The sequence below is a fragment of the Magallana gigas genome, chromosome 9, assembly GCF_963853765.1.
Source record: "Magallana gigas chromosome 9, xbMagGiga1.1, whole genome shotgun sequence".
Classification (NCBI taxonomy): Eukaryota; Metazoa; Mollusca; class Bivalvia; order Ostreida; family Ostreidae; genus Magallana; species Magallana gigas.
In genome coordinates, this window is record NC_088861.1 from 1,748,379 (window position 1) to 1,773,678 (window position 25,300).

The window sequence follows — 25,300 nt, forward strand, 5'->3', positions numbered from 1 at the left end:
AAAGTGGGGGGGCTGAACCCTCTATCATGCTATGTTTCTAATGGTTAAGTATAACTTTGCAAAAAAAGTGGGGGGGCTAAGCCCCCCCTAGCCCCCCCGGTTCCGACGCCTATGAGTAGGTGGCGGATCCTACTGTATGCGTTTTTTAAAATAGATTTTATCATACAAAAATCGAACTGCACTGTGTTAAATCTGCGCTCGGTCCAACGGTCACACCGTTTACATATTATATATATAATCAAGTTTTTCTTTGTTAAAAAATAATACATTTTCAACATTTTTTTCCGCCTCACATCTAGTCTCGAACAGCTGAGCGTCTGGTTGAACAAGATTTTCGAATCGATGATTCCCCGTATTGGAACTCTTTTGTTTGTAAGAGGTCAAAATGGCCGCTCTCGGTCGAGTGTTACCTCTGTTAGTTCGACAGCCTGTTTCTGTAGTAAAACGGAGCATTTCAACATCACCTAGAAGTCTGGGAGGAGGTAAACGATAATTTAAATGTTTTAACAGTTGATATCATTTTGTCCTAATTTCCCACGTTCGAAAAAAAAAAATCGAGGAAATTCGAACTCCACTGAGAGTGAATTTAGGATTGTATATACTAATACATATAAATAACATAACATAAATAACAATCTTATTCTCTAGGTATCATTTACTAATGAAATGGGTAATAATTTTTAAATCTTCAAAATTTATTATCTATATCAATCAAAGCTTGCTTTTTAACACAAGCTTGTCCACAGAGCTTATAAAAAGATGAAAACTTCGTGACGAGCCCTGTGAGCTGATTAATCTTTTCATATTTCGTATCTTCCATATACAAAGTATAAATTCATGAACAAAAAATGGATGCAATTTCAGCCAAGATGAATATATTGGAATAAATAATTTTAAAACAAGTTGAGATCAAATTAGTAAAAAAAAAAAGGTTGTACATGTACCGGTGCAAAGGTGGCTCAAACCCCTTTTCCTCTAGGATGTAGGTCTCCGTTGCATCCTTAAAGCTGAACACCGCTTGTAAATAGGCACCGTCACACTGATGCCTGGTATATAAACCCTTTGATTTCGTTACACCCGATTACACACCTGAAACTCGTGGCCGATGTGTAGTATTCCTTTTGTGGTCTTTGGATTAATGCATTTAATTCTTATTTTATGTGCATATTCTGTTTGTAAATTATATTTTGACCAGTTTATTTGATGTTAGTATTCTCCTGGCTTGAAAAAAGTGCATAAAATTTGATAATTTCATCGCGACCGCATAACACAGCGAGGCAAGATGAACGTCCACACAAGTGAGACCTCTACAGCGAAATACTTTAAACTGCTGAAAGGTCTGTAGCTTATATAGGGGTTGTAGGGATATTGGTGGTGAGAGAGAAATATGACAGACAATGCCTTTTAAAGTAACTAATAAAGTAGCTGTTTGTTGAAATAGCATAGTGTAATATTAACACCTCGAGACTTATTAAAATTGTCTATTTAAAAGGCAGATTCATGGTACAGATAAAAAATTTATGATAATTTAGAGTTATAGAATGTTATTGAGGATGGGAGATGGTTAAGTAACTTATTTTAAACCAACAAATGGTAAATCCTTATATGGATTTACAGCGAGATAATTATCCTATATGATAGTTAACACCATCACATGCATTGCGGCAATATGGTTTGTGTGCTCTGCACATTTCGAAATGTCACATCAAACACAGGTAATACTTTCCATTGTTGTGAATGCGAATTAGAGGAAAATGGCAGCGTTTAGCGAAAAATTAAAAATACTGTACAGTTTTCATTTTCCATAAAGTTTTGGTGTCCCACTATGATTCCTTGAATGGGGTTGAAGAAATAATACATTTTGCAAATTGCTTGGTACATATCCAGGGGTTCAAAATTCCTCAAGCCCAACGTCCCGGACTAAAAAATTCCATATCAGGACTCTGCATTTAGAATCGCTGAAGTCCAGGGACTTGGCATTGTGTCTTGCTTATCTTTTTTTAAATTAAAAAAAAAGTTTGTAATTATAAAATTAAAAATAAATCAAATTCCATCATGGATTTAATAAAAATGTGTTATTTTTTTGCATTAATGAACAAATAAGCATTACAAACATTTCGAAAATACAATCCTCTTTTTATTTTCCGTTGCGGTATGACCTGCTTTTACACATTTACTCATGTTTCTCCCCTATGACAAACGGCAGTAAGTTTGTTGAATTTTGGATTTACAAGCAGTTATATACGCAAAGGAACGACAAATGTAAGACCCTGTGAGGAACATGAAGGCGGGGGTGACTTGAGGTGTGATAAAAATAATAATTCCTCAGACAAAACTTATGAAAAAAACAGAATTCACGAATTCCAAAAGCAACTGGCGTGACGATAGGCCTTGGCTTAAATACAATGATATAAAATGTATAAAATAAAACATAATTTTAAACGTATAGTTTTTATTCATTGCAACAAATTAAAATAAATTATGACATTAGTTTTAGCGATGTTTAGGTTGATATAATTTTATCTATCAATCATGACAATGTGGACTTGGGAATTTCTTCCTCGGACTCGCCTAAAATTTACTCTTTAAGTCCTAGACTTGACCGTCATAAAATAAATTTTGAACCCCTGATTTCACATGTATGGCAACCCTTCATAAATCTGAGCTGAAGTGAAGATATGAGATTTTTTTCTCCATTTATTAATATCACGAATTTAAGACACATGTGAAAAAAGTCATATCTTCTGATTAAAATATGTAACTTAGTCTTAATCCAGCCATATAACCCTTCAGTTTCAGTTTATTTATGCCTTAATTTTGTCCTTATCCATGTTTATTTATATTAAATTTTCTTTATGATATCAATCTTTATTTATTTGTGTTATTTGTACCCTGCAAGGAAAGCTGAAACTTGTGTGGAAGCTTCCTCATGTAGTGTAGATTTAAAGTTGTGAAAATCATGACCCCCAGGGGTAGGGTGGGGCCACAATTGGGGGGTCGTACTTTTACATAAAAATATATATTGTAAATCTTTTAAAAAAAAATTCTCAAAAACCATTTGGCCAGGAAAGCTGAAACTTGTGTGGATCGAAGCATCCTCAGAGGGTGTAGATTTAAATTTGTACAAATCATTGTCCCCGGGAATAAGGTGGGGCCACATTGGGGGTCAAAGTTTTACAATGGAATATATAGAGGGGGGGTCGCAAAAATTTACATAGGAATATAGATAGAAAAAAATTAAAATATCTTTTTCTAAATTTAACCATTTGCCCAGAAAAGCTGTAAATTTACTGGGAGCAACCTCAGATAATGTACATTTAAACTCTTTCAAATCAAAATCTTGAGGAGAAGGGTGGAGCCACATTGGGATTTCAATTTTACAAAGGAAAATATTTTAATTATTCACAAAAAATGAAATGTTATGATATATGGTTTTACTTAATATACTGTAGAAGCAGAAATATTCATTGAGGATTTAATTTCGCTATTTTCGTTGGTAGTATAAATCAACGATATTTAATCCATGACGAATTTTTAACCCAAGTATTAATGTTTATGAGAGATTACGATGTGACGAAATTAAATGACAACGAAATCTTATTTCGCTTAAAAACAACGAAATTTTGACCCAACGAAAATATGTGCTTCTACAGTATGCAAGCATTTTGACATATCGCTGATTCTTTCAAATTGTTCAGACTTTTGTCCCTGGACGATTCTTAAGCCTTACAAGGGTTTCAGAGTTTGATGTAGGTTTATATCCTTTATATAAACAATTGTTTAGGATCTTTTTGAGAACTGCAATGCTGGTGATTTGACTATAAAATAATCCTTTTAGAAAAGGGACTTGATTATAAACAAAAGATTATCCAGGTTAAAAAAAAAATGGACTATTAATTAATACAGGATTTACATGTATTATACTACATTGCCAAGATAGTTTGAATTATGACTCTGTTAACCTGATTTTATCATATTACCTATTTTCGCTCAGATGAGTGATGTAGCCCATGGGCCTCTTGTTGTTTATTTATTATATTATTTCCATTTGGTCTACTGCTGTAAAATTTGGTATTCTCATTGTAATGGTGGTGTTTTTGTTGGTATAAATGACAGCAACTCCAACGTAGGGTTCCCGATAATATATATATTACTTGATGAACTCTGAAATATTTAACAATACTTAAAAAATAAACAGCAAGTTAAAAAGTTCATCGGGATATGAAGTTGGTTGATCAAATCCTGTAAAGTCCAAAGGGCTTCTCAGTAGATATGATTATGTAGCAACCAACTTCATATCCCTGTGAACTTTTAACATTGCTGTTAATTACTTTTTTTATATTTGATAAAGACAAATCATTCAGAACTGTTAATTAAAATTACAGAAATTTTATGTTTACATTAATTAATACAAGCGACAAAAGATAATCGCATGCTATGATCGTTGTGACGTCATGAAAAAGTTCATGAATACAGAATTGAATGTTTTTGCTTTTCTATAGGTTCAGATAAGGAAATATATTTGCAAATGTAAATTATAATTTAGTAAATATATATCACAATAAAATAGATCACACATAATATACCATTGCATCGTTGACATTCAAAATATCCATTTCATGACTTTGCCAAGTTGTTGACAATCAAAAGTTATTCCCCTTATTGCAGTGCTAACTGAAATCTAAAGAATTCAATAATATTTAGGGCTTTTCAACTTTCGGTCAAAAAGACTTATTGTTTTTGTCTTTTTTATTATTATTATTCTCGACAAAGTTTCATCAAGGATTTTTTGAATATGGTTAAATGTATTTAAATTGTGATTGCATAGGCTTATAGCAATGGTTAATGACACGCGTAAGTAAGGTTTTGAACATCCGGTTCCGGTACGTCTGGTTTGGACAAGAAAAATACTAAGAATTAAATGAAACGCAATATGCTGCTTATTTTTCGAGTTAGAACATATAAATTTTAGAATAAGATGTATCTTGTCAAGATGTTTAAAAATGTACCAGGTAAGTATAGGCATATTTCTATCTCTTACCGATTTGACATATAAGGCCCAAAACTTGAGAAAAGGGGGGATGAAAAAATTTAAAATCTTAGGAATTTTTTAGGACTAAGAGTCATTGTTTAGATAGTAGTAATTAACATATATTCTAAGTTTCTTTGAAAAGTTTTGGGTACTTCCGGTTTTATGAGCCGATGAAAATTGTCTATGCCATGGGAGTTTCAATGCTTATTGGATTCACATATGTAATGTTTTCTCCAAGAGTTTTCAAGCAAATATTTTTTATATATATTTTATATTTACAATTGGGCATGTAATGCGCAAACTGGAAAAGGCTCTGGAAAAAAAAAATCCCAAAAATAAGGGATCTGGAGGGGTCATTTTCAAAAACAGCCCTTTGGCTGTAACTTTTTTAATAGCTCACCTGAGCTGAAAGCTCAAGTGAGCTATTCTAATCACATTTTGTCTGTCGTCCGTCTGTCCGTCCGTCTGTAAACTTTTCACATTTAAACTTCTCTAAAACCACTTGGCCAATTTCAACCAAATTTGGCACAAAGCATCCCTATGGAAAGGAGATTATAAATTGCAGAAATGAAAGACAGATCTGTATTTAAAACGGAGAAAACCACGAAACTGTAGAAAAAGGGGGGTGGATTTTAAAAAATCTTCTTCTCAAGAACTATTGAGTCAAATTCAACGTAATTAATCATAAATAATCCTTATGGAAAGGAAAAATAAATTGCAAAAATTATGGGCTAATTCTGTTTCAAATTTGAGTAATTAATGAAAATAAAAATAAAGAGATAATTGCTGTCAATCAGTATATACATGTAACTTCGGGTTCGGTATTCCATATCGAAAACGAAAGTTCTTTGTTTGAAGCAGCCATGTTTGAATGTTGACGCATGACAAACGGGTCGAACTGACAAAGATGAATTTGCTTGTTGTGCAACAGTTTACGTGCATAGGGATACTTGAAACATGCAAAATATGTTTGTGCTGATTTCGTGAAGTAAATTGAGGTTAAATCTTTCAATGGTTGACATTTTAACTTGTGACAGTGGTTTTATATTGTTTTGATTTTCGTTTCATTTTCATTAATCATGCTTTGTAACTTGAGGAGAACTATCGCCTGTATTTTGGAATTTTTACGTATCAAATCAAACATAGACTTCGGTAAATAAGACAGCTGATTGTGCGCAAAATGACCAAAATATGATGCACTGACAACATATTATATTATAGATAATATCATATTATAAATACTATACATTCTATTGGTAATTCGGTACAATCTCTACGTAATGGTTGATGAATACAACATGTTTTGTTAAGATGCTCGGCATTTTCAGTCTAAACAGAGATTGTTTTCGCTGCTAGACATATATATTATGAAAAATAAATTGGGCTCTTTCTTTGCTTTAGTGCATGTTCTTCTGTTTTATTTGTTTACAATTTTCTCTTTACTAAACATATTTGAGTGTCAAGTTTCGAATTATAAGCAAGATACAGAGCTTTGCTCACAGAACTGAGGCCATGCTTTTGTTCATTTACATTTTAAATGCTGAATAGGAAACACCTATTTAAAAATCTTAAGTTGACTGTAATAAACTTTTGTGAACAAAAAACTGACTCAAAAAACCTAGCAGAATTGTGAGCTCTGTATCTTGCTTATAATTCTACGATTGACGCTGAAATTTTGATTGAACACTAGAAATGTTTCGCTAAATGTTACATACCTGTACAGAAATATTAAACGGATGATATGCTGTAACTACTTTCTGGGGCCCCCTCACACGATGAATTATATGAAATCTACACCAACTTTGATGGTTTTTCAGACACAATTAAATAAAAACGACTAACTATTCTTAAGACAATATTACAGCGGAAAATCATCTTAATTTGTAGCCCGGGAGGGGGGGGGGGTGTGTTAGATCTTATCAGAAATCTTGACAAGCAAAAAAAAAAAAAAGGAAAGGATTTTGAGTACAGCTATGTCTAACTTTGCAAAAAAAGGGGGGGGGCACCCCCCGGTTCCGACGCCTATGCATTGATTATAATAGCTCTTTAACATATAACATGACAACATTTTTCATTCAAGGGTATTCATCGATAAAGTAAGTAAGGTTATAAAACGTCACACGAGTTCACGCCTGGTAAACAACAATGGTTTATAATGTGGAAGACCAATTAAATTTTTTAATGTTTTTGATTTGAGCGCATTGAGGTACAATTTTCTTTTTTCACATATTGGAATTTTTTAAATAAAATACAATAACATATAGCTAGTAGTTGAAGACGAAAATGTACCTAATAATATATTTATGCTCTCATATATAATTTGATCACTTTATAAAGTTAGGGGGCAGAACTAAAATAAAGAGAATTGGAAGTTAACAGTGTACCCCTACCAAAAATTTAGTATTATATCTTGTATAGGATCTTGTTTTTGAAAAAAAAATGGTATTTCATAAAGGTACAATGTCAAAGATTAAGTGTAGGAAATAAGTGTAAATTGGTATTCTTTTTTTTGTTTTTCTACCGATAGGCCATATGGCACAATATTCTTTGGACACCCATATAATAAAGCCATTGTTGCTCAGGTGAGCAATGTGGCCTCATGGGCCTCTTGTTGTTCATCCGATTTCCAAAATCTTTTCAGATAATAGTTAAGAATAAAAAGTACAATTTAAAAATTATGGTCCGAGGGGCCACTTTTTGACTCCTTATAGAGGTTATAAAAGCCTGAAAATGATAACTTTATCCCAATTCCAAAAAACTAATTTTCAAGAGTTATCTTGCTTAGCTCAATGATTGATTAGCATAAGAGCTATTGGCATACCAAAAGTCTTGAATCATTTAAAGGGACTTGGACACGATTTGAGATCAAAAATTTTATTTTTATTTTTTATGTATAAAATGGTTTACTGGTGCGTTTTATATGATTGACCAAAATATTGAATGTTATTTTCCCCTTTCCTAGCATATGGTTTTTCTATACATTAATAAAATGTATTTTACAGGTGGAGCATTTGTGAATAGTGACAACTGTTACAGAATTAAAGCTTTATTAAATCTAAGATTAATTTGGAATGTCAGTATATGAAGATTTTATTTTCATGTAAATAGAACACTTTTATAGTCAAGTTACAAGCGAGATACAGAGGTAAGAATTTGTCATTATGTAAACAAAGCTCGAGTCTTATAGTTGTTTGCAAAAAATGTAATGTAGAGAATTGCCATTTTTTAGGCAAAATGACATGTAAAATACAATTTAAACTAACTCAATATCTTCATAAATACTATTATCAACAAAAGAAAGATGCATTTGATTGAAACTTACACCAATACAACACATATGTTAAAATGACAATACTCGAGCTTTGTTTACAAAACAAAGAATTATGAACTCTGTATCTTGCTTATAACTTGATATTTGACTTTCAAATTTTGACATAGCATTAAAAACTTCTATATTTATCAGTATAAATATTGAAAATGGAAAAATAAAAATTGAAAATTTTAAGTCAAATCGTGTCCAAGTCCCTTTAAACGAGTTCTTTCTTACATATGAATTTTAAGAACTTTTTTTCAAGAAATAAAAGATGTATTTGGATATAAAATTCTTGAGCTGTCTTTCTTTGGGCATTCAATTTCTAATAATTTAATGTGTGGGTAATATGTTTATGACATTTGTTTTCATTTTATCATATTGTATCATATTCAGATTTTAAGAAAAAAAATTCATAATTAAAATAAGTGGTTTAAAGGGCTGTCAAAAAGCCCTTCGTTTTTGTTGTAAACAAAAACAAGTATAGTTATCATTGTAATTCTAAATTAGTTAGTTATTAGATAGCTATCAATGTTTTAATAAAACATATTGAACTTGATTTAGGCAATAAGTATCAAATCTGTTGCTAAATATACATTTATATATATGCAAACCTTTGTATGAAAAAAAGCTTTAATGTGCATCTGCGTGATCAATATATTCAGTTCATCAGGGGTTTTTTTATCTAATATATACATGCAACAATACGCTTAAAACTAGTACTTTTAGGTGATCTGGCGTAAAGCTGGTAAAATAACTGTATTGAGTATTGCTCGAAAACTAAGTTTTTACTCCGGATAATTTACATTTAAACAGATTTACATTTCACTACAAATGTATTATGATTTACTTAAGGTATTTAATGTATAATGAAGGGATATTGAACAATTTTGAATCATTTTAAACTAGTTAAATATGTATTGCTAGATAACAATGAAAAAGAAAAAATGAACCAAATTCACATGACTGATAATATGTAAGAAGCCAGTCAATTTGCACCTTAACATTTTTTAATGAATTATTTCCCCTTGATGAAAAAAAGAACATTTTAATTTTGTCAAAATATCTGCGGTAAATGATTCATTTTATTTTATATTTTAATTGAGAGAAAGTTTATGCAAGTATTAACCAAGAGAGTTTTAGGAATTTTAAGTTACTTTTTACAATACCTTAATAACTACTTATAAAGATCCAATATAATTTTCGACTCCTAATTTTCGTTTGTTTTTTTAAATTCCCTATCTTTCCTTTGTCCTTTTCTATCTTCCTACTGACCAGATGTATTTAATGTAAGACCCAGAAAAAATCTATAGACTGTAATTGTTTTATATTTTATGCTAATAGTATTTATATTACTGCTGATTTAAGGTATTTGGTGTATAACGACCACATTTTGTTCCTAGTAAACGAATGGTCCGATATTCTTAATCATGATATCATTTTGAAGGTGTTATCAAATAAAAATACTCCACCAAAGGAATTTTCAAAATTTTGATTATGGTCCAACTAATTACACCTTGAAGTCTATTGGCAACGTGTAAAGGATAGTTTTGGTTTTATTATAAAGCTGCTTGGTCAGATTTTTTATCAGATTTTGTGACCACTTTAAAGCAAAGGTTATGCTAAGGATGTGTATAATAAAAGTCACTGCAGTAGTTTTTCTAGTCAAGTAAGCAATATATTAATTATTTCAATGAATAAATGATGAACAAAATTTGTTTAAAAACCAAATGACACAAAAGGGCACCGCATTATTTCACCTCATAATAAAATTGCCCCTGATGTCGAGGCGGTCATGATTGTATTAATTCTTTAAAGGGACATGGTCACGATTTTGGTCAAAAATTATTTTTCCGATTTTAATGTTTACAATGCTTTAGTAAGGCATTTTTAATAGGCAACCAAAATTTTAGTGTCATTCTTTGAGTTATAAGCGAGTTACAGAGCTTACAATTCTTTGCTATGTAAACATTGCTATTGTTTACATTTAATTTTGACTGTTGAAGTGAAAATTACAGCTTAAGACCTTAAATGAATGTGTTAAACATAAGAAACTGTTTCTTTGTGCTTAAAAAGAATAAAAATATAGACAAATCAGCTTGAAAAAGAATTTTTACTGGTATATTGAACCTATGTAAACAAAAACAGGACACAAGCTTTGTTTACATGACAAAGAATTGTGAGCCCTGTATCTTGCTTTTAACTGTACTACTGACTCTAAAATTTCATTCGATAATTACAAATGCATTCCTAAAGCATTGTAAATAATATAAATAGCAAGATAGAATTTGACCAAAATCGTGACCATGCCCCTTTAAAATCGCCATAGATAAAGGTCATAATGTTCTAGCAAATCAAAAATAAACCTGCAAGTGTTTGCTCTGTTTACAAGTGATGCATAACATGCAGGACCTAATCATAAACCTAATCATTCCTTGAAGGAAACCAAACAGTTCCCTTTTCTAAATATTCCCATGATGCAGTTTGGTTTGTTATGTTCTTCATATATAGGCGAATGTCTTTAAAGATATTTGGTTTGTATGGAAAATTATTTGATGCTGTAATTGCAAAAAAATAGGACCATCCAGCTTTAAAAGACTTGTAGAAAAAGTGTTCCATGTACAGTATTTGCAAATGATGTTTTGAGGAAAATGAAATACAGAGTGAAATTTTTCCCAGAATCTGATAAACATTTAAGATACAACTTTTCATTTCAGTTTATTTTGAAAAGGACTTCTTCCCAGGGCCCTACCCGAAAACAGAAGAAGAGAGGCTAAAAGCAGCCAAGAAATATGGAATGCAGCCCGAGGATTATAAGCCATGGGAAAACCATGATAAGTGGGGCTCGGGGGATTACCCAGAAATTCAGCCAATTGGAGAGGATCTAAAATCAGAATATGAAGTTTGGGACGACAAATCAACTAAAACAAATTTTAATGAACCGGTGAGCTTTAAGCTATCATATTTATATTACTCACTTTTTATGAAATCTTCTTTTTATTGAAAGTTGAATGTCCTTGGTATTGATACACCGATCTCCTCTCCTCAAATCCCACTTTAAAATAGTATTTCATGAAACTCAGTACAATATTTGTACAATATTTGTCTGATGTGTACCATTAGAAACTTTATTATATACTTGGTACCTGTATAAAATACATGGATTTTGCACCCATGATATGAACCTTAAGGCATGTATCTTCATCAAATCCCTTGTATTATCACCCTTTATTTTTACCCTTTTGTCACATTCTTTATTACACCTCTAAAACACCTTTGCACCTTTGAAACAGAGTACCTTGGGTCTTTTTCTCTTATTCGGTGCTAATTTGTAGGTTGATCTGTGAAGTCATACTGTAAATTCCTTATATTACGCGAGTACTTAATTCCACGATTCCGCTGTTTTGTATCAAATCACGAGAAAATAAAATCGCGAGCACCAAGTTTTTGTAATGATTTCCTATAGTTCAAAACTGTCTGGAAAATAAAAGCGAGATTTTAAAATCCGCTAGGGTTGCTTCTCGCAATTTTACGCGGATATTAATTCCGTTTTATTAGGAAACCACAGTAATATGAAAGTTTTATCATACATGACGTCACAATACTTTTGAGCACCAAAATAATGACAGTTTTGAGATTGGAAATCTATGATGAAGCTTGGAAAAGGTTTTTCACATTAAATTTTTAAAAAATAGAGAGTAATTTATCATTTTTATTCAAATATTGATTGAAACAAAAATATGTGTCAAAATCTGTACTCTTGACGGATATGAGCCTTCTGGCCCTGGGATCATGAAGCAGTCTTGGACTTACTGTAGATTAGCAAATAATCACGATGGTTTTAATTTCACTATGTTTGAACCCCTCATGAATACTATTATTAGTTGTCATCAACGTTTCAATGCTTATATTCTGGTCAATTGATTTTTAAGCAGCGTTTAATTAAAACCGTAGCGATTGGTACTTTAATAGAAATTGTGAAATTTTAAATTCGTAGAGTTAAAACGACTTACAGTAAGTCAAAATTTGTTTGCTGTCTTATTGTTTAAGTGATTAGGCCAAAAAAAAAAATATGTGTGTTTCCTATTTCATCAGATTTTAAAATAGGGTAGGTAGGTCAGCTTTTTTTTTTTTTTTCATTAAATGAGCTTTTCAGTTTTCCCCTTTCCTAGCATATGGTTTTTCTATACATTAATAAAATGTATTTTACAGGTGGAGCATTTGTGAATAGTGACAACTGTTACAGAATTAAAGCTTTATTAAATCTAAGATTAATTTGGAATGTCAGTATATGAAGATTTTATTTTCATGTAAATAGAACACATAAATATGACAGCCACTATAGATTAACTGAGTATAGTGCTCATTACCACAAATATATTATATAGTAGTTATTAGTTCTATTTTCCTGGTCAACTGACATAACAGTAGACATTAAATTCGTAACTGTAGGTGTTGAATTCATAAACAGAGGAAATTCTGGTTGATCAGACGAGAGCCTTAGAATTAAATCTTTTCAATAATTTAAAAAAAAAATGAATACATCATTAATAGTTTAAGACTAATTTTTAGAATTTTGCAACTGAAATGCAGCATTTTAAAATCATATCTATCATGTGAATGATTGTTACTGAGGCCTATTCAAAGACTTACGATGTCTGCAGTCTCCACACCCAGAAATATAAAAAAAAACTTTGCCTCTGCTTTTTTCATGTACATCTTTATATTAATTTTGAACACATCATTGCCCTAAAACTATTTATTGCATTGATAATTTAGCTAAAATAACCAAGGATAACTTTCATCCATGCTGTCAATCTGCACTTAGAAATCTTTAAAACGCTTTGATAAGTGGTGTTTTCTATTGAATTGTTACAAGCGTTTTTTAAACTCTGATTTGTAAAGACTCTATTGTTTAAACCAATTACGGTTTATAATCTGGATTTGGAATAAAAAGTGTTAGGGTCGGCGCATAAAAAATAGGGTCGGTCGGGAAACCGGAAACACATATTTTATTTTTTTTGGCCTTAAAAACAGAATAATGTAATGCTCATAAGATGTGTAAGAGAGAGAGAGGAGAAATATAGAGAAAGAGATGGAGAAAGAGGAGTACTTGGAGAAAAAGAGGGTAGAGAGAGAAAGATAGGAGTAGATGGATAGAATGTTAGCTGCAGGTCTGCAGCTTCCGGTCTGAAAATTCATATTATTGAAGGATTCAACACTTTTTTACTCACTTCAAAGTTACACACCATGTTAATATTCGGATCTCTTGGGATTTTTCATAGTAAATGCACTGTGTTAGAGTAATCTCTCGTATTTTCTTTGATGAACAGAATGTACATGTAGCAAATTTCCTATGAAAATATACACATTTTTGTATTATTGTTTCTGGGTTTATCGATGCGAATGTGATGTTGTGGAAACATTTAGTAAAGAGCCTCACGTGTTTAGCGTGACTGTAATGTGCATGCGCAAGATTGTAAAATCCAAAATATCCAGATGGTTTCCGGAATTTTTTGAGGAACTTTCGTTGATAAGTAACTAGCGAAGCCTGATTGAGAAAAAATAAAAACAAATTGGTAATTTTCAAGTACCCGTGATGTTTAAAATATATAAAACAAAAGACAGAACTCTTCTGATTTATCGGTATTAAAGACCAAAAATTCGAGTCTATTATTTTGATATAGTAGTATAGATAAGAAAATGTTTAAAAATGTTTAAAAATCTTCTTCTCAAGAAAGAACTATATATGATACATGTAGGAGTTAAATTTGGCCCCCATAATTCGCCAATTTTTAAGTGTTTCGGGAACAATAAAAAGTTAACTTATTTTTAGAAGAGTTGATATAAAATATATTTTTCATATATTTATTTGCTTTGTTTGCACTCACTGGCAGTAAATGACGTCAGAAGTGACGCTATTTTTAGAATTCAATCAAAATCAGTCAAAAATTGACATTTTTCTTATATTTTTACGAATGGGAAACATAGAGCGCATGCTTGAACAAGATAAATATTTTCGCACTTATTAGTCTTGGCTAGATACATCTCTGATTAAAATATTTTGTTTGTTCAAGCATGCGCTCTATGTTTTCTAAAAGAAAAACTGCTCGAAAACAATCTGTTTTATGCAAAAAATGCATAAATGGCGGGAAAAGGTTGTCTTTACGAAGTCATATTTCTAAATTGTGGGCACTTGAATCAAAATGAATATTATGTTAACACATCACATATATATCTGTACTAAAAAATCTAAGAATTACAGTAACATGATGATGTTCATTTTAGGGGGCCATTTTAGGCCCATATAGTCCTTTAATGCAACAGTTTGGGATATTACTATGCATACATCCTTCAAAAATGTAGATTCTAATTTGTAAAAATCGTGACTCTCTGACAAATATTGGGACACCAAGAGGGGTTCAAAATTTAAAATTCTAAAAATATATAGGAAACGTTTAAAAATGTTCTTCTCGAGAACTACAATGTCATAGTTTGTGGATTACTATGCATACATCCCTGGCTTATGTGGATTCTTAATAGAATTGTTAAAATCGTAACCCCCAGACTAATACTGGGGCCCCAAGAGGGGTCAAAGTTTATTATAGATATTATAGATAGAACTACAATGCTACACTATGTGAGATCACTATGCATACAACTTTGGATAATGTAGATTCAATAGTTCTAAAATAGTGACCCCTGGAGTAATAATGGGGACCCAAGATGGGTTAAAAGTTTAATGTAGAAGTTTATATGGAAAATGTTTAAAAATCTTTTTCTCTAGAACTACAATGCTTCAATTAGTTAGATAACTACATAAGCATCCTCAAAGAATGTAGTTTCAAAATTTTAAAAGCCGTGACCCTCGATCTGATATTGGGGCCTCTAGAGGTGCTCAAAGTTTAACATAGAAATATAGAGGGAAAATCTTTTTCTTGACAACTACAATGCTTCAACTTGTGATTTTACTATACAAGCGTCCTAAAATAAATGAAGATTCCAAATTAATAAAGCTTTGGCACTGGACTTAGATACTGGGGCCCCAAGAGGGGTTCAAAGTTTAATATAGAAAGATATATTGAAAATGTTTTTTAAAAACATAGCGACAGTTTGTGAGATTACTATGCAAGGATCCTCAAATAGCGTTATTTCTAATGTAGTGGAACCAAGAGTTATCTTTCTTGATGTTGTTCTGTACAGTCTGAGAGTTATTCCTCTTTATGTGTAACTCTTCTCTGTCACTTTTTCACGATGTGTACGTGCGGTCCCGCTTCAGTGCTACATACTTTCATTCTTATGTTACTATTTATGTTGTTAAAGCCAACCATAAACCTTGGACCAATACTGGGGCCCCAGAAAGGGGTTCAAAGTTTAAAATAGAGATAGCATATGCTACGAAATAGAATGTTACAAGGAACTGCTGTTCAGGTGAGCAATGTGGGCCATGGGCCTCTTGTTTAAAGACCTTATTACTTTTTGTCATGCAAGTAGGTTGGAAAAAATAAAACAAATACAAAAGAAAATTTTCACACAAAACTTAAAATGTATAATACTAATGCGACTATCGACCCCTACCCTATACCCAGAAGGATTTAAATCACCAATGATGACATATCCTAAGAAAATTTCCTGTTTTTATGCTTGTTAAGGTGGTATGGGACTCCTCTCGATATTAATGTGTATAAAAATATGTTATAATTAAAATACTGTCCCTAGTTTTTAAAGTTTATATTTTGCAATATTAGACCAAAAAATGTTTTGAAATTTTTTGGAAAGGTAGAAATCATACAAGCCCCAACGGGATTCAAACTCATGACTAACAGGTTCATAGTTAACCTGTTACCCACTGCACTAAGTTGTTTGGTAAAAATTTTAGGGAAAGAAAAAGTTTATAAAATTATGCTTGATTTTATTGCTTATTTCGATCTACAGTACAAGCTGTCCCGTGCCACTTTGAATCTCATTTTTAGATGCTGATTATTTTAAATGAGTAAAATGATGGTTTGTTTATTTCATTCACCTGTTTCCCCAAACAAAATTCTTGAAATTGGGTCAGTCAGTCTTGGAAAAACACTACCGATAGTTAAGAAAAAATGACCTAAGCACTGAAAATACTTTTAAAGCTGAACACCACTCAGAAATAGGTACTGTCACACAGGTATATGGGAAGCAACGATGAAAGAGAAATATGGCAGACATTGCCTTTTACGAGTTGTGTTCAGCTTAAAGGGCAAGATGTAGTAAATGAAAGAAGCCTACAGATTCACAAATTTTGAAATACAAATTCTTTTAATGATGCTTCATAACAGTAGATTGGTTTTGTAAAACAAACTTTTCTGACTTTACTTCTAACACTTTTCTCATTATTTTGTAGCTGCCAATGAGAGAGTATCACTATACTGATCGTTTTGACTATGGTCAGGATCTCTACCCCTCCTCAGAGTAAGTCAAAAGAAAGAACAAGGTTCACTTGGCAGGTACAGTGATGTGCCATAGTCCCTGAAACGTTCTACTTTCCCATTTTTCCATACGCTCATGGTGCACTCACCATTAGCTCACAATGCATTTACCTTGCGTTCACATGCGCTCTGCTCTGGGCTTACAGTGCCTTCACAGAGCGTTCATCTAGCTTGCATTCATCATTCATTCAGCATTCACTTATCGTTCAGTCAGATAATATTATATTAAGGGTGATAACAGTACATACTATATTTAGTTTATTTAGTTATTTTTTCCAGACTACCAACAAAACACGATTTAAGGATACCTCCCGAGGCACTCTGAATAAATTGTTTATCTTGAATTCACATAGCATTCACATATCATTCACTTTGCGCCTGTGTTTTGCTCCGTTTATGCTCTGTGTTCGCTCACCGTTCATTACTGCTCACCAAATTCCATTCATTGTGCACTCTCCATTTGCTCAGAGTGCACTCACCATTCAATTAAAAAAGTAGAATGTTTCCGGGACTGTAATTGATGCTACTTTTTTCAGTAGTTTTTAGATCACCTGAGTTACTGAGGTGACCTAATGCAATTGGTCTTTGTCTGTCGTTGTGCATCGTTCGTCATGCATCGTGCGTTAACAATACTACATTTTTAACTTTTTCTGAAAAACTACAAGGTCAATTGTTACCATTTTTGGTGTGAAGCATCTCTATGGTAAGAAAAATCTAAATAGTGAAATTCATGGCTCTAACACCTCCAGAGCACCATGGGCAGGGCCAAATATGCAAAAAACAGCCAAGTTTTCAAAAATCTTCTTCTCTACTCCCACACATGTGAGGAAAAAAACTGAATGCATGTTTATGATGTCCATGAAGCCCTCTACCAAAATTGTAAAATTCATGGCCCCCTGAAGAATGAAGCTGTGTATTAAAGTTAAGATATTGTGAAAGTTAATTGAGTTATCTTCCATTGGTTCTTCATAATAAAGTTTATCTTCCCTTGCTTCTTCATAATGGAGTTATTAATCATTAAATGTAATTAAGAAGTTGTATGATCAAAAAACTATGCAAATATTTTTATTTACTGAAACAAAAACAGTTTTTGAAGTCTTATATGAATAAATACACTCTGTAATAGTAAAATATTAATTGGCCAACCAAAATCACTGATCAACAGTGCATGTAAAATGATATTGGTATAAATACGAGATGGTGTAAGATTATATTGTTAATTATATGAAAATTCAGAAGTTGGAACTGATGTGAAGTGAAGTTTTAATTGTTAATTTAATTTTTTTTTCTCTTTTGTGTTTTTTGTTTAAATGCCCACTGGGGGAGTTTCTGTCTGCCGCTTGGGATGGGGAATGGAAGGTTCTTTTAATAAAACATGTCTACTAGCCACCTTGTTTTAGTTTATCTATAAAAACATATACACATAAAACATATCTTGAAAGTAAACAAATATGGGAAAATTATTTTCATCTATTTTCTTATACTTTTCAATATCAGGTCATGCACTCTAATATGATTTTTATAAGTTTTTCGCTAAAATTACAGGTTTCATAGTCCTTTTTAGCTCACCTGAGCTGAAAGCTCAAGTGAGCTTATCTGATCAAATTTTGTCCGTTGTCTGTCGTCGTTGGTGTTGGCGGCATTGTCGTTGTTGTAAACTTTTCACATTTTCATCTTTTTCTCCATAACCACAAGGCAGATTTCAACCAAACTTGGCACAAAACATCACTTGGTGAAGGGGATTCAAGTTTGTTCAAACGAAGGGCCACACCCTCTTTAACAGGAAGATAATTAAGAATTATTGAAAATTTGTTGGTATTTTTCAAAAATCTTCTCTAAAAAACTATTAGGCCAGAAAAGTTGTATGGTTTTTTTAGATATAATGACAAAAAGAATGAATACAAATTAATTGAGAAAATGAGGCAGTCTACCACTTGAGTCACTCACTTGACCTATTGCAACTGGTCTTTGTCCTTCATCATGTGTGTACAATTTTACATTTTTAACTTCTTGAAAACTACAAGGCCAGTTATTACTATTTTGAGTTGGAAGCATCTATAGGACAAATTTATAACCTTACTGTAACCTGACCTCATGGACAGGGCCAGATATGCAAAAATAGACCAGTTTTCAAAAATCTTCATTTTTATTCTCTAATCATGTTTGAGAAAAACTAAATGCATGATTACAATGTCCATGAATCCCTCTACTACTATAAAATAATTAAGAAATTCATATCTCCTGGGTCAGAAGTTAAGGCCCTAGGACAGGACCATTATGAACATATAGTGAAAATATATCCATCCTTAGAAATTCATCTTGACTCTACCCACGTATAGATTATAAGCAAGATACAGAGTTTGGAATTCTTTGTTTTGTAAACAAAGCTTGAGCCTTCTTATTTTTTAAATATGTGTTTTATTGGTATAAGTTTCAATCAAATGTTGCTTCTTCTATTGATAATATATTTTATAAACACATTGAATAGGTTTGCCTTGTTTCCCACAAGTAATTATGTCAAAGAAATGGTAATTCCATACTTTACATTATTTGTAAACAAATGTAAGACTCGAGCTTTGTTTACATAACAATGAGTTCTTACCTCTGTAACTCCCTTATACCCTGAATTTTAACATTCTGGTCAATCATTCAAAATGTGCAAGTAAACCATTTTACATATAAAAAATAAAAATTGAAATTTTGTTCTAAAATTATGTCCAAGTCCCTTTAATTTCCTGTGCTTTGTATGCTTTTAGAAATAAGCTGTACTGGCACTGTACCAGTTATCGGCTAAAATTTAATGTTTTCTTTTCGTATTTTCTTATTTCTTGATATTTTTGGATAAAATTTGCCATACTTTAAATAATGAACTCCTTATTTATCAATCTGTTAGTTTATATCATTTTTTAGAACCACAAACATCTTGTTTTGTGATTTTTATCAGGCCGCGAATTTGCCGAGTTTTTACGACCTACTGTACCAGTTATCGGCCTCGTGATAATAACATAGTAAAATCCCTGTACATGTTGATTTTATACTCTGCTAAATGAAATTTGCATTATGTCCCTTGTGGGGTCAGACTAAAATAGTCGGGGTTGTGACACATAAACAAACCTCATAAAATTATTCGTTTATTATCATACGGTAATTCACCAAATCGTACACCTATTCAATACATAATTGTGCAATCAGGCGTTCAACTGCGCTTCGAATCTCTCGGAAATTAATGAATTCCTTTTGTTTCTACATGTTATATGTATTGATATTATATGTCAAATCAAAGAAGGGATAAAATAACCTATCACAAAGAGGTAATATTCTATTTTTAACTTATTACATCATTTTTCCCACTGCTGAAAGTGCAAAGATGTCATATCAGCGGTAAACAATGATCGTTTAATCTCATGTTAAAAACATATTCAAGAAAGTTTTCAAGCAAACCTACTTTTCTTTATTCGAAAAAGACGACTGAATTAAAAAATCTTGGATTGCCCGTGCTATAAACCCGAACTCTCAGTTTTGCCGATAACTGTCCTAGCCGATAACTGGTACAGTACCAGTATGCATGTTGTTTTCATATATTTTAAATGATCAACAATAAAAGGCTTGAAGGTCTCTTTTTACCAAACATAACTTTTGGCACCTGGAGCTAGGATATAATTTAAATTAAATCATACTCAAACACTTGAAAAGTAAGATACCTTAATTGATGTTTTGTATTTAGTACCACAAAGCTGATTTGATCAGATTTATGGCTATTGATGCTCAGGTGAGCAATGTGGCTACTTTGCCTCTTGTTTTTATATAAGAAATTGTTTTGTTATTTAATTCTTATTTCATACATCAAAATGTAAGTCACTTGAGAAGATTCTAAGAAGTCATAGTATACTCAATGGATAAAACTATTGTTTCAATTTTTATTGCTGTATATAGGTGTGTGTGTGTGTGTGTGTGTGTGTGTGTGTGTGTGTGTGTGTGTGGTTGTGAAAAGACCAATTTGAAAAGATGATTAACTTAATTTTGACTTTTATTTGTTTTGTGTAGCAAGGAAATGCGGGTTGTTTTCTTTGGAATGATTGGAACCTTTGTTTTGCTTCACTACTTTTGCAACAATTTTTTTGCGCGACATGATGAAGCGGTAAGTCTGTTTTTGGGCTACATATATATTTGTTCTGTTTCCCAGTCCCAACAATGTAATTTTTAGCTCACCGAGAAAAAATTGGGGGGGGGGGTGGTGTGGGGGTTATGCTATACTTTTGGCATCAGGGGTGTAGTCGTTGTCCGGTCAAAGTTTTGGGAGCAGGTCCCATATCAAAATCTATTACTGGTCCTAACTTCACCAAACCTGCTCGTCTAGTGCATCTGGGCATACTTAAGGACTTAGCAGATTTGGATGTTGAATACGGGCCTTAAGGTGGTATTGGATATCTGTCAATATTGATGTGGATTAAAGTACATCAAAATTAGAATACCATTACCAGTTTAGAATTTAAAAATTTTACAATATTTAACCAAAAAATAGCTTTTGAAAATATTTGGAGATGTAAAATAAGTAAACATCCCAGCCGGATTCGAACTCATGACTTGCAGATTCATAGTAAACCCTCTTACCCATTGCGCTACACTGTTACATGTAATTAACATTATTGGGAAAGAAACTACTTTATTATATAATTACACTTCATTTTATTGTTTATTTTCATAAGCAATATGTCCCAACATGGAGGTGTCCCATACCACCTTAAAGGATGATGTATCACTCAAAAACAGCTTCCTATAAATTGGCCAAAATGAGTTTTAGAATTTCTGTTGAATTTAACATGTACACTCACGTGCCGAAAGTATGTCAATTTTTTTCTTTTTTCCCAGGCCTTTACATTTCATGGTCAGATTTTGAAGAAACATTGATTAAAGAAGATTAAATTTGCACCTTTTGACATACATTAAAATAGTTTTTTGTCAACTCATTTGTAAAATTTCATCTTTCAAACACAACACGAAAATTTTTTGCAAGAATTCTGCTGCATGTATTTTAAAATCTTTTGCAAAATGTGAGCAAAAATCTTACTTTTGGCTGTTAATATAAAACCTCAGAAACTGAATGTTGGAAAAATATTTAAATATGGTGCCAAAAATGTCAGAGAAATTTTGAATTTACAAATCCAGTTTTTTCCGGTCAAGGGGTTACTTATTTATGATTCTTTGTAAATGTTGATTTACAATGAAATATACAGTGAAAAAAATTGACATGCTTTTGGCACCTGAGTGTACTTAATCTTTGATGTTTGTATCCTGAGGCTCATAAAATACCTTTATTACCCAAGATAAGACAACCACTATAGAGATATACATATCGAAGCTGAAGTTAATTAGGTTTTTGAGCAGATTAAAGTTTTTTAGAGCACTGATGCTCTTTGATGGCCAATTCTACATGTAAGTTATCATTGGTGCTGTCTATACCAAACTTGGATGGATGATATATTTTGAGATACTTATGCACACAACAGGCCTGGATGCTAAATCTTAGCTTCTGAAAGAGGTTAAACGTTAATTTTTTGGAGAAAGTCACGTATCTAGGTATAAAATATAATTCAAACTTGCGTGGATGATTATACATGTATATGAATTCAATAGGTAGCTTCAGATAGAGAGTGAAATCTTGATTATCCAGCTGCTTCGACAGTTTAGGATTTAAGAACGTCTTAAATTGTGTTAGTTTTTGAGCTGGTTACCTATTGAGGTCAATATATAATTCATACTAATTTAGACATGCATGGTTAATTGTGTAATATAGAGGTAGCTTCAGATACAAACCTTGATCTTGATAATCCAAGTGCAAGAATAGGTGAAAGTTTTTTGAGAAGTTCAAAGCATGTTTTGAATATGGGAAGAAAATGCTTGTCCTAACCAACTGTGACTTTCATGGTTTATCTAACTATGGATAATAAGCATAAGGCCAGCTTCAGATACAGAGCCTGATCTCAGTTGTGTAGAATGCTTAGATAAAAAATGATTTTTTTAGTCCAACCTAACTCAAGCTTGTTATTGTTACTCAAAATAACCTTGTGCCTTGTCTTGGTGAGCTCTGTAATCTTCGAATAACTATGTTTTATTTATATAATTTTCTCCCATCCCCTTAATTTGCTCAACATCATCTACTTCGGCTGTTGGTTTAAATATGTCACCGCAAGTATTATCACTCTAGTCTGGTAGATTCATTTCAAATAAAAGTTCTGTTCACAGTATCCCTGCCGGAGCAAGAGATACTGTAAACCAATTTTTATCCGCGTGTGAGAAATTTTCGCGAGGTACGTGAGGGACTCTTCGTCGCGAATATTTCTTGCCGCGAATGGTTTGTTACAACAACACAGGTCTGGATTAGGCTTGGTAGCAAACTTCATTCGTCGCAAACCAGTTTATCGGAAGTGTATCGCGAAGTAGAATTGTCGCGAATAAAGGTTGGTTTACAGTAACGAAGCCTCTCACACGGCTATTACCTTACCTTTGTAGCTACCTAAACAGTTTCCATTCACCTACGAAGGCCATGGTACCTATTGGCATAAATCAAACATCAAGCGAAATATACACTACACGTTTGAGCCTGCTGAGCCAGCCGAGGGGAGCGAATGAAGAGATTCTGGGGACTACCCCCGTGTACCACAGTACTACAGTGGGACTCTCTTAAGAGTTACAGTCAAAAAATTTAACTCGGATGTTGTGTAACTCTGTTGTGTTGAATTAAATAAATTCTATGTTATACAATGTAGTAATGAAAAATTGTTTGAGTTTGTGGGTTTTATAGGGATTTATGGTTATACGTTATTTAAACATTGTTTAAATAATAAAACTTTAACATTATTTAAACAATGAAATGCTTCCTAGGTGATTCATGCGGAATATGAAGGTACAATTGTAATTTGAGTGACATCATTATGATTATTTTGTGTAGTCCTTTGTTTTTCTGAGGTTGCTTTAGGTTTCGAACGATCTCCTAGAATGGTGTAGATTTCAGCCCGATCTGTCAGCGTCTACACAGCTGTGAATTACAATTAAAACCCTGTAAGAAGTACAGGGAGTCATACTTAGTCGATCTAAATATACCATTGCATTATATTTACATTTTCCCTATATTTCTTTAATACGGAAACTTATACTAAGTACATAGCTCTATAGAAGTCTACACGTCCCGTTTATCGATTGGTCGAAACCTACAGCGACCTTAGGAAAATCACGGACTGCACGAAATCATGGGTTATGTAATTTTTCTGCAATGTTGCCCCTTTCATATCCCGCATGAATCGCCAAAGAAAGCATTTTTATTGTTTAAATTAGTTCTGCGTTTAGCTTCGTACCCTTAGCCGTAGAAATTCAACGAGGTTTGTAACATATCGTGTATTGCTTAAGAAATAAAGTACGAATTTTCGTGAATGTTGCATTTCTAAACAACGTTTCTCGACCTCAGAGGTTTTTCTGCAACATTCACGATAACAAGAACTTTATTTCTATTCTACTAGGCCTAACAGCTCCGACTATCAGCTGATCTGTTTATCTTCATGCGAGATGAATCTGATTGGTTGAGACAGCTGTTCCGCGTAACCCCAAAGGTTTTGTCAGTAATAACATCGGCATGTTCGTTTACAAGTACATCGATCGGAATCGAATGCAGACGATATATTTTTCGATGAATAAAATACACACTTGAATTATTTATGATTTTTTTTTATTAATTTAGGTTAATGAATTCGATAATTAACGTAATAATTTTTTTTATTTGAACGAATAGGCAGTGACAATGTGTTGGGGGAGGGTCTTGGAACAGCCACGATTAGCTCTTTCAAATAAACATTTAACGGAATAAACATTGCTCTAAAGGACACTTAACCTTTTTATCAATGTTTGGGTTTTTTTATAAAGAGCAAGTTTTTTAGTTATAAACACATGATCGACTCGTGTTTGGTTTAAGATCTGCTAATTTATTGATGACGTTCGTGATATATTGAAGACTGATAATGTCCGCGACATCTCTTTGATCTCGGCAGAGATCTGATAATGTCCGCGACATCTCTTTGATCTCGGCAGAGATCTCGGCAATAACTAGTAGAATATTAAATAATTTTCTAATGAAACTGCGCATCCCGTATATGTACATAAAACTAACCGCATGCAGGGTAGGGATGGTATAGTATGAACAGACACTATCCTATGCTACCGCATCCCCTATATAGAACACGGGAACTGCGTGACAAATGTAAACCGTGGCATATATTTTACATTGGGATTCTTTTACATATGAACTATAGTAAACGCAATTGATCTTCATGTACTTTTATAAATCTCAGATTGATACCAACGAGACTTTCTTTTCCTTTCCCTCTATCACTTTTATTCTCCAATTTCCTTTATTTTGTAAAATAATATGTACTGAAGAAGAAACAAAATGACAATCATTGTTATTTGTCATGCATGCACATAGGTATAATATGACGAAGCATAAAA

The 25,300-nt window shown here is 32.5% G+C and overlaps 1 protein-coding gene across 2 annotated transcripts; it reads left to right on the plus strand.

The window, feature by feature from the left end:
* The first annotated feature begins 325 nt into the window (after positions 1-325).
* LOC105347858 (NADH dehydrogenase [ubiquinone] 1 beta subcomplex subunit 8, mitochondrial) lies at positions 326-23,570 on the plus strand. Of its 2 annotated transcripts, XM_034461348.2 has the most exons (5): positions 326-482; positions 11,060-11,286; positions 16,720-16,787; positions 20,849-20,942; positions 23,315-23,570. In XM_034461348.2, the coding sequence occupies exons 1-5, from the start codon at positions 386-388 to the stop codon at positions 23,432-23,434; spliced, it is 606 nt and encodes a 201-aa protein (XP_034317239.1). In that variant the 5' UTR covers positions 326-385; the 3' UTR covers positions 23,435-23,570. The 2 variants fall into 2 exon arrangements, with proteins under 2 accessions (XP_034317239.1, XP_065927450.1); XM_066071378.1 differs by lacking the exon at positions 20,849-20,942.
* Positions 23,571-25,300: the final 1,730 nt, after the last annotated feature.